Here is a 10,924-nt window from a genome sequence, read left to right on the forward strand (position 1 = left end):
CCCAGCCCTAGCTATCCCCCTAGGTGTAAGCCCTTACCCAGCCCTAGCTATCCCCCTAGGTGTAAGCCCTTCCCCAGCCCTAGCTATCACCTTAGGCGTAAGCCCTTACCCAGCCCTAACTAACCCCTAGCAACAAATTTTCACTCTGTAGTGTGAGGAATACAGAACATTTGTCTGTGGGCCCAGGGCACTCGTTCCAATATATGAATTCCATCAATAGCATTTTACCTGAACAAGAAATACTAGCTGCCTGACTATCAGGCTGCAGGTCTCTCTCTTTTTTTTGGACAAACCTGGAACATGTTTGCAGAATACCTGACTTTTACTCGGATTTCAGAATCTTCTTACTTGTACTAGCATACCAGCCTGGCAATCAGCAAATGTTAAATAATTAGATATGAGATTACTTTTACCAGTGTACAAACCTCAACGACATCTGACAATGAACGGGACACAAATGAATCTCTAGAACTCCCATCAAGCAAACTGGGGCCCAACAGAGATGTACCGCTAGCATTTCCTGTTGCGGACGGAGCAGTCTTCTTACTTTTGTCTGGAGAAATGAAGCTTGCTGTGCGAGCAGGAAAAGAGCCAGAGTAAATACAGGAATGGTGACCAAATAATCTAAATCCAAAACATGGCACTGTGTGATGTACTCACAGAATAAGCTGCTGAGTGAGGAGTCTGTGGAGTCATTGGGATACCACTGAGGGTCATGACTGGGCGAGGCAATCCAGTTCTGCTGAGGACTGGACGACGGGGAAGGAAGACTCTTTGAATTCTCACCTAGCTTGGCCGGAGACAGGGGCACAGCTTCACCTTCAAAGAAAAAGTTGCATTAGAAACATTGGCTACTATATATATATATATATATACACACACACACACACACACACACACACACACACACACACACACACACACGCTGCAAATTATGATATTTCTTTTAAGGATAAGCAAGTATGGATGTTGACTTGGTTTATTTAAAAGAACTTTTGATGATGTCAGTAATAAGAGTGATTACATATCATTCTCTATTTAGAAAGTGAACATGCAGTGCTGTAGTCCTAGCATTGTTGAAAACAATACAAGTGTTCAGTGCTAAAACACAATTGTTGCCACTTCAAGACATTTCCACTGGCAAGATCATTAGGAATTTTTTCATGATTCAAAATGAAACATTTTAAAAGAGAAATGGTAAAGGCAGTCAAAGGCAGCATGTATATGATAATATAAAAGGAGCTTCCCAAACACAAATGCAGTGATAGTGATAAATAACCAGGCAACGCTCTGGACTGTGGAAGTAAAGTGAGTGAGTCAGATTTTCTTTCATATTTAGAAGTATTGGCAAATGGGGAATATAATGGAAGTAATTACCTACAGTGGAGGGGGCAGAGTATCCCATAGGTCACCCTATGTACAGGGATAGGAGTTCTAATATTGATCATTGACATAAGATGAGCTTTGCCTGAATATATATTGCTATTATTTATACTAATATATTGCAACTGTGCTATACCTTTTAAACACCAACCATGTCCTAAATATTGCAGACTTATGAACTTACCATACTGGCCAGAGCTTATGGCTATCTCAATAATGGAATCACTGATATGTGTTGCAGGTTCACCCTGTGAAAGGACATCATCAGGAGGGCCAGGTAGAGAGATATCCAACAAAGCAGAGACATTTGGCGGGGACAGGCAGGAGCTGCTGGGTGTGCAATTGGACGGCTCTGGAGGGCCATTCCCTAGAGAATTTTGGGAAATGTGAGGTATGGACAAGATGGATGATGGCTGAAAAAAAAAAAATCATATCATAATTAAGAGGTTTTGACATATGGTTTATTGGCAGGTTTGTAAGCATTGAAACATGTTCATACTATATTAAATCTAATCTAACACATATTAAAACACACATTTAAATGCGTTGCTTAAATCTACAGTACCCTTTAAATCGAACCTGCCAAAGATTTTAAAAAGGGCCTCAACAAGAAAATGCAATATGTCTGCTTGTATGTTTAGTTTTGTCCAAATCATTCCCAGGGAGATATTGGATTTCCGATGCCTCCAACCTGAGAAGCTTTGGCACAACTACCCTACCTTCCCACTATCAATCTGAGGTCTACATTTCAGTGTTCTCACTTTGCAGGCTTTAAAACATGAGATGGATTAATGTTAAAGACTAAAGCGATCAAACAAACAGTTTTTTGTTTTTTTTAGATCCAGAGGGGTGTGTTTGTGAGAGAAATCATCAACTTAACTTCTTGTATCCAGAAATTGGTTTTGGGTTGATTTTTATGTACAGAAATGCATATATCTTTGCTTACAGTATTAGAGGCAGTTATGGTACGCTTTGAAATGTTACACCTTGTATTTATTGCTAAATTACATGAAAACCACTAAATACATCTGTTTTTAAAAAGGATTTCTATTTCTACCCAGTCAGTCCTGAGATTTACACAGTCTGTCGATGAGAAGAGCAAGTAAGGAAATTTTTCTTGGACAACCTCCCCAGCCTTTGACAATAAACTGTACACACAATATTAGGGTAATGCCTCTATTCCCCTTAAAGCATGATCCTTGACAAGACTTTTGTTTGTAAAATCCTTGAATAGTGGCCTCTAGTGCTGCTTTTCCCTCTACCAGTTTGTGCTGCTGTACAAGCCAATACAAAAGAGAGATGTCAAATAGGTCTTTGTTATTGACATTAAATCTTTTTATGAATACAAATCTGTACAAAAAGTTAAGCAGATTTTTGCACAGTTAGACACATACAGCTATGATGGGAGGTAAGGGTTCAATAAAGAACCCAAACTAACCTCAGTATACAGTTACTGTAAAGCTACGTACACACGGCAGATTTTTATCGCCCGATAATCGCCATCGGCCAAATATCGGGCGAAAATCTGCCGTGTGTACAGTCGGTGTCGTCCATCCTCCGAACGACCGACCTGCCGGATCCACGCACGATGGACGACGACCGATCCTAATGAAAGGGAAGGGGGAGAGCGCGCAGCAGGGTGCCGCTCCGTCCCTCTCCCCCTCCCCTCTCCATAGAGCATGAACGGTGCTGTATGTACAGCACCGTTCATGCATCGTGCAGTCCCTTGTCGTTGAAGATTGTGAAAGATCCTTTCCAACGACAAAAATTGCAAGTGTGTACGCAGCTTTAGACAGGCTAATAAAAGGAATAGTAGGTAATTTTAATTTACATTTACTGCAAAACTTTACCTGAAATGGCTGGGTTGATTCTTGCACTGCAGGTGTAGAAAGAGCAATGAAAGGAACCTTAAAAAAAATTCAGATGAAACCCTGTGTTAATTTAGTCAGAAAAACAACAAAGTACAAGAAAAAAAAGAAAAAGTAGGAAGGAAAGTATTTTAAACACATACTGTGTAGAGTGGAGTATGCTTACCTCAGGACACACAGTCACTGCTGGTATGGGGTTGTTGCTTGTACCCTCCACATTCGACTCTGACACAGCGCCAGTCAAAGCATCTGAGGGCAAAGGGCCAATTCCCACCAAGCCATCAGTTTCGAGAACTGGCAATGAAGTGCCTGGGATAATACCAGCACTTTTAGCAGCCAAGTCAATAGCACCTGAAAGTAGCATAGAACATATTTATGACAAGGCTAAACTTTAAAATAGAATTTTCTGTGTACCAACACATTTGAGCTACAGCACCATTTTGTTTGGGCTACATATCATCAGAGGTATGTGGTAGGACCTGTTATGCGTCAAATTAGGGAACACTTTTGCTGTATTGTGTGAATCTATGTACTCAATTCCAAGCAGATTTCAATAAGCAGAATGCACTAGTGACAGCTACAAGCCTCCATCAAGGGGAACTGAGCAACAAGATGGCCTGTTTCTAAGGGTTCCAAAAAACATTTTGGAGTGGCTAAGGACTCAGGAAAAGCATTAGCATTAGACCCCACAGAAAATGGAACAAAAACAGATTTTTTTTAGGTTGGTACTGGTTTCTGCACAAAACTATAAACATTAGCATTACAGGTAGTACTGTAAAAGCATGGATTCACCCACTGGCCACTTTATTAGGTATACCCGTTCAACGGCTTGTTAAAGCAAATATCTAATCAGCCATTCTCGTGACAGCAGCTCAATGCATTGAAACTTTGAACACGGCATTGATGTCACAGCCTACAGTAGTACTGTAGCTGACCCTGGCCCTCCCTTTAGGACCTCAGAGGACCCATCTTCTGTGGGCAGCCACAATTTGTAGGGGAAAAAAAACAAAAAACATCTGTATGCAGAATTATCAATATGTACAAACATACAAAATACTCACTAGATAAAGGACTGCTGTTGCCAGTTGCAGCTGCCAACCCTTTGGGCACAATCGGCTGGGAGACCGCTTTACCAATCGTTGAGTGGATTGGCCGGAAGGAGCCTCTTCCTGCAAGCAGAAATTGAACATTACTTTCCTGGTAAAAATCAGAAGGCAAGATAGTAAACAAAAATATAGCTAGTAACACGATTTTACATGCACACATGTTCCAGGGCAAAGAAAAAAGTTAATTTTGATGTCTTACATCCCAAAACACATTGTATGATGACAAACTGTTTGGTCCTCCTGGGCTTGCTTCAGTGTTTACAAGTCTTCACTAATATACTTCAGTATGTGTAGTCTGCAGTCCTCAATAACTTCCCTTGACCATGCAGAATACGCATTCATGGAGTGCAGGGGATGTGACCGATGCATACACCAAAGACAGCCATCACTAGCAATGCCTCGTACATAAGTGAGATAGGCAGTACAAGACACAGGCTACACATAATGGAGAGGCCTGTAAACACTGCCACTAACCTAGCAGTGTTTCTCCATCAAGGTGAATACTTTTACTGCCAAATGCAGGAGCCAGGGAAAAAGACAAAGAAAGGGATGTAGTGTGTATTTTACCTGACGTTTTAAATGATTACATGTGATATAAAGGATGTTAAATCACTGTACAATAACTTATGCAAGGATTACTTGTACAATAACTTATGCGAGTTGAGATGCCAGATAAGAGGTTTGTAGATTAGGCAATGCCAAATCTTCCTCAGATGAAGAATCTAATGTTGGTTTCTAACTGGGTGGTTTTTGGCTACACAAAAAAAGAAAAAAAAAAACTTGATTCTTTTAAACCTAAATTTAGGAATATATTAGCAAATTTGCACACATACACGCACACACATATATAAATATATATATAAAATATATTTTCTCCTAACATGTATACCCAGTCTCTGGCTGGTTCATTAACTAAGCAAATATTTGCAACAAGAAATCCATATGTAGGACCTAACTGCTGATGGATAAGCATGTTTGTCCTTTAGAAGTGCAGCTGGTGCTTGCTGAGGAAAATGTTTTAAAGTCATGATAATCTTTACAATCACTATTTTAAATCACCTGCTACTGTGGAGTTTGATAGAATTGAAAAGGAGCAGACATGCGGCAAAGAGCTTCCAGACGGCCGTGGGAGGAGAGTCCTCTGTGGAAGAGAAGGTCAGAATTAATGTCCAGTGGTTAACATCTATATGGAGCTTTAGAAAGCCTGAGCTTTCATTGTGGCATCTAAAAAAAAACTTAGGGATAATTTAATGGCCTGGCCAGAACACATCAGTTACCATGACAATCTACTGCATTTAAGAGTCAGTTGAGATCAGGACAGCTGGTCGTGTGTGAAGGTTGTGTGATGATAAAATCCATTTCCTGAGCTGACCACTTCTAATATGGAAATGGAAACCTATACTGAGAAAGACAAAGGGACAGCACCTGATATTCTTATATAACTGCCTTAGTGTCTCTGGCTTCATACCTTATGCGTCTCCGTCTAGAAGGTATGAGACATAGGCCAGAAACGCTAGCCCACTGTAACCTTTTGCCTGCCATGCAAGAACTTTTAGTTGGGGGCTTGGCTGCCTAACAGGTTTGCAGATGCCTCCTTCAGCCCGATAATGCAGAGCAGAATGATTATGGAAACCTTTCTGTGTTCAGGATGCCTTCTGCTTTCCAGCATAATTGGCCTTGAGATGTAGAAGTAGTGCCTTAGCTTTTATTGAATTCACATGACCGCTGAATAAAAGATTTCTTTATGGGTGCAGGCCTGGCCCCCTAATTGTATTGATGCAAAAAGCCCTGATAATACCATCATGTCGGCACAGCTCTCTGCATCATTTTGGACCACCCACTACTTGGAAATGACCTAAGAATAACCAAATGGTGTCTTGCAACTGGAAAATCAATTAGAATAAATTCAGAGGGATTTTAAAAATGTTTCAAATTGATGTCAATAGCATGATGCATTTGCCTATCAGCACAGATCCTTAAGAGAGAAGAATTTGCCTTCCTCAATTTTTTGATAGTGAAGAGGAGAATAGCAAATGCCCTATTAGAGAATCTTACTTGGACAACTAGGGGTTTCCGAAGGTGCCTGCTCCTCTGCTTCTTAGGCTTCGGCAAGAAGAAATCAGACTGAAGGATACAAAAAACAAAAATATTTGATTTTAGATCACTGTAAGAACAACGCAACCATGAGAATAGATAACAAAAAAGTACAGATTTTAGTTTATAGACAATGGACTGTGACTCCGACATCCCTGTGGTCGCTAGTTCAATGTCTCACTAGCGATCCTGGTGGGAGAATATGCCAATAGTAGGACATTGCAGGGAGTGGGGAAAAAAAAAATCACTTTTTATATAATTTACTCTCGCTGGCTGGAAAAGCAAGATGCCACTTCCTCACCACTGACTTTTGTAACTAATGACAATTTTATTGGCTTCATATAGTCCAGTAATAAGGGCATTACTGCCCTGTAGTGTTAACTGCTCTGGTCATTCTCAGGCCAGAACTATTTCTGACACCAAACAAATCTACAATAAAAAAAAAAAAATGCACAAACCGAGGCCTACACTCTTCATCACACCACACTTACAGGCGAATACATTTTTTCAATCACAGATAAACCTGTCAGTTGAAATAGCTTGGCAGGATTAGAGCAGCCTCAAATAGTGAATTACCACTATGCCACAATTGTAGGCCAACAGGCTGCCAACACACAAAAAGGCACTTACAATTTCGCTTCCAACTGAAATGCAAGTAAGATTCCAACTCTGTTGGATTCTTGTCAAATCCCCCTCTTAATACCCACTTATGTCAAACCTAAAAAAAGACACTACACACAAATGACTAGATTTGTATACATTTCATCCCTGCTGTTTATATTATATGTATTTGGTACTCACACTTATGGTATCCAAGTGCTGGCGGCCTGCTGCTTCAGCGTCTTTGTTTGGGGAGGAGATCCTAGTGTGCCGACTGTTAGGGGGCAGCATGGTAGGAACAGCAAAGACTGCTCCATCGCTGCTGGTTGTCACAGACCCCAAAGGACCACCAAAAACAAGGGGACGAGATAAGTTTCTGAAACCTGCATGAAGAAAATTGTATTAGCCTAATGGTAAATAAACTCACACTTGACTTTACTACATGTCAAAAGACATTGGTCAAGGATTAGGATAGAAAAATTGCCAAACATTTTATGGAAGGCTCAGATAATGCTTATGTTGAAAGCCACATTCAGGAAAACATTTTTTTAAATCAATTATATCCACACACAGGTACCAAGGAACAAGTACTTTTGTTTTTGTACCACTAAAATTACCCCATCATGATCTGCTTTTTACAAGTGGATTAAAAATCTTTTATGTAGGTCACATATGATCAGATATGATTTCATATCAATGTCAGATCGATGCAATTTACCAAGAACTATGCAATAATGGTGTACTTTTTAAATTGACAGATCTGTTGATCTACCAGATGAAATCATAACCTAAAAATTGCAAATAATTTGGAATGACAAATTACAAATGAATTAAGTCCTCCATTCCACATCTTGGTGCAGAAATGCATGATTGGCTTCAAGTTGTGCAATTTACGATTTAAAATAATGACCAAGTATAAAGAAATACACAAATGCGCCTAAAACAAACAAATTAGTATTGATCAATGCTATACACAAGTCGACATTATGCTCAAATATATAAAATGGTCAGTTTGCTCACCAATTTGTACATGATCCCATTGTACTGTAAAACAGCAGCCGATGAAGAAATGAAAGAACTCCAAGCTGCAGTTCCACATTCAGATAACTTGTAATTAAATACTGAGTTGGGATACTTAAATACATCCACATTCAGGTTTTCACTTGTATAAAGCAATATGTATTCAGGTATTGGGCATTGTCCCTACCTGAGGTATTAGAAGGCGAAGAGAAGGTTGTGTGGATTTGTGTGGGCTGCGTCCTCAGACAGTCCGGGTTTCGGGACAGCAGGGTAATGACCTTTCCAGGTGGAGTGAGTGTTTGTTCCTGAACTGGTTGTTTCAAGAGGGAGGTGGAAACAGAAGTGGTTTCTTGTGTTTGTGAGGACTTAAAAAAAAAAAGTTACACTTTTAGTTTAAAAAACATGCATCTTCCTTTAGAATGTCAACTCATACAGTTCTCTCCCTATGCATATTTATGCTCTCCTAGATTTTTTATTTCATTTAATATTTCTAAACCTAACTCTGGACATTGCTAAAAACACATTTTCCCCACTTCACTGGTCACGTGCTTCAAAAGGTACGTATTAGAAAAAAGTGCTAAATGGCTTAATTTGTTTCTGAAGATAAGTTTTACCAAAACCCATTTGCTTTCTAGCTGCTGATCAGTTTCTGCCCCAGTCAGGCCAGCAGTCTCCACAAATTGCTTTTATTATGGGGCCATGCTCATACAGCCAGAAATCATATTTTTATTTGGCATTTATATGCATACATAGAAGTACAGCTCCTTTCCTCTTTTGCACTTAGTAACCAACTTATCATGTAGTGTTGATCCTACGGTCCCCTGCTGTGCTCTGTGGTTCCATTTTCTGGCAATAATGTCACTGTTGGCAGAACAAACCACTGTGCACAGTGGAGGAACGGAAGTTGTAATGTAGTTGATGACTAGAACCTTGTAAGCTTTTTAAAGCACTCTGTGTCCCTGTTTCAGGTTTGTCCACTCTTTCTATTTGGTGAAAACAACAGGGAAAGCAACTTATAGATTAACTTTATTAATAAAGCACCCTTTGCAGATGCCATAAAGATGTCTCACCAAAAAAAAGGACAAGTGGTTGACAATTTTCAGTCTTCAAACAAGCTGTACAGAAATGGCACCTGCTAGGATCTACTCTTGATTTAGCTGACTAGTGACATATCAGCAAAACTTACTTAATGGTTTACCAATAGCTTTTTCCGCTGAGAAAACTAGATTTCCCACATCCTGGAAACGTCTACATGTCATCTCTATACATTGTGACTTCTGCAAGTTAGGCTTTAATTGGTAACGTTGCTTGAAAAGATCACTTACAGTTTTAGGGTTTGCTTCTGTAGCAATGAGTCTTAAAAGACACTGGAGAAGTCTCTGTTTGTGGCGTAGTGGGCATTCTGGATCATCAGAATTGTTGGGATCTATCCACTCATACTCCAGCTGTAACTTCCCCGGTTTGCCCAACATGAGGTAGACCTCAGCTAGTGTCAGGTTTTCTGAAGTGCGTTGGTTCCAGCCTGCCTGACGCAGCTGCTCAGTGAGCTGGTTAGAGTTGTCTTTGGGAGCTTTGGACAAACCACTCTGCTCCTTCACCTGAGAGTCAGTTCCTGAAGGTTGTGTAGTGCAATTCTCCTGCTGGGGGTTTGCAGTCTGAACATCTGGCTTATCTTGTCTGGGAGACGTTGCCAGGCCAGAGCTTTTGGGGTTTGTACAGGGAGAAATGGGGGGACTTATCACAGCATTTGCTGTTGACGGGCTTCCCTCTGGAACAATGAGGTCTTGGCAAGACTTCAGGTAACGAGGAAAAGGATCGTTTATGGAGAGTTCATCCACAATTGGCAGCTGACTACTGGACACTTCACTAGGAGTGTCTGGATTGGCTGAAGTACCCGTGTTCTCTGGAGGAGGGTCATCAGGAGTCTTTGGACCATCTGGCACCCCTTCACAACCCATGTTCTCCCCAGGTCCGTTTTCTATTGTCGGATTCCTGTCTGCTGTGGAATTGCTTGCCATTTCCACTTTGTTTGCTTGTTTAGTGTCCGTGCTTCCACGTGGGCACTTCAGCTGCACACGCACTGTGCCCTGTCCAGTCTGGATACCTAAAATCTGAGCAGGGGGCAGGAGAACATCCTTGGAACTTTGTTTGCATTTGCCAGACTCCTGCCAATGGACAGTACAGTTAGCTTTGGAGTGGACCACCCTAGCCACACCTGGTAAAGCAGACAACTGTGCTGATTCTGGAGGAAAGAGATACAGGTCCTCCTTAGAATCTTCTACCTCAGATAACTGTGGATCCTCTAGGGATTTCCTCTGAAGAAATTGGTGAAGGAAACTTTGATAACATCTTCAGTGGACAACCAATGCTAAACAATTTCTACACAGATAGCTCTAAATACATTATGTGTATACACAGGCAAACTTCATAAAAGGTGTAAACTTTTCTTAGTGAATCTGTCAGAATCCTACCCAATTCAAATTAAGTATATTAAGCTTAGGAAAAACATTATATCCAGTTTAAACTGCTCAAGTTTGTGACAGGTTTATTTCAGATGCGAAAGTACTTATACATTTACTAAAGAACCTGAAATGCAAAAACTGCATTCATCAACCCAAAGGAAAAGCTTTTAATAAAGATTTACTGTGCTCTAATGCAGTGGTCGCCAACCTTTTGGACCTCACAGACTACTAAATTTATGGACTCCAGACTGCGCATGTGCGGGGAGCCATGTGTCACTCAAAGGGGAAGAAACTTCCCTCCCCCAAAGTGACGCCATGATGCCAGAACCTGCCCACTCTCCTATCGCAAGTCTGAGCCTGCGATAGGAGAGTGGGCAGGTTGGTATCCAGA

At 40.7% G+C, this 10,924-nt stretch overlaps 1 protein-coding gene across 3 annotated transcripts in view; it reads right to left on the minus strand.

Annotated features, from left to right (window-relative positions):
• The window catches only part of CRAMP1 (cramped chromatin regulator homolog 1), a 37,862-nt gene that overhangs the window by 4,926 nt on the left and 22,012 nt on the right, over positions 1-10,924 (minus strand). For all 3 annotated transcript variants that reach the window (XM_072417681.1, XM_072417680.1, XM_072417679.1), the window contains exons 10-20: positions 9,397-10,386; positions 8,259-8,436; positions 7,253-7,434; positions 6,413-6,481; positions 5,417-5,498; positions 4,313-4,420; positions 3,418-3,602; positions 3,234-3,290; positions 1,568-1,796; positions 661-819; positions 426-571 (exon numbers count right to left, since the gene is read on the minus strand). In XM_072417681.1, the coding sequence (XP_072273782.1) occupies positions 426-571; positions 661-819; positions 1,568-1,796; positions 3,234-3,290; positions 3,418-3,602; positions 4,313-4,420; positions 5,417-5,498; positions 6,413-6,481; positions 7,253-7,434; positions 8,259-8,436; positions 9,397-10,386 (2,385 nt within the window). The remainder of the gene's footprint in view (positions 1-425; positions 572-660; positions 820-1,567; positions 1,797-3,233; positions 3,291-3,417; positions 3,603-4,312; positions 4,421-5,416; positions 5,499-6,412; positions 6,482-7,252; positions 7,435-8,258; positions 8,437-9,396; positions 10,387-10,924) is intronic.

Source organism: Pyxicephalus adspersus, chromosome 7, assembly GCF_032062135.1.
Source record: "Pyxicephalus adspersus chromosome 7, UCB_Pads_2.0, whole genome shotgun sequence".
Taxonomy (NCBI): Eukaryota; Metazoa; Chordata; class Amphibia; order Anura; family Pyxicephalidae; genus Pyxicephalus; species Pyxicephalus adspersus.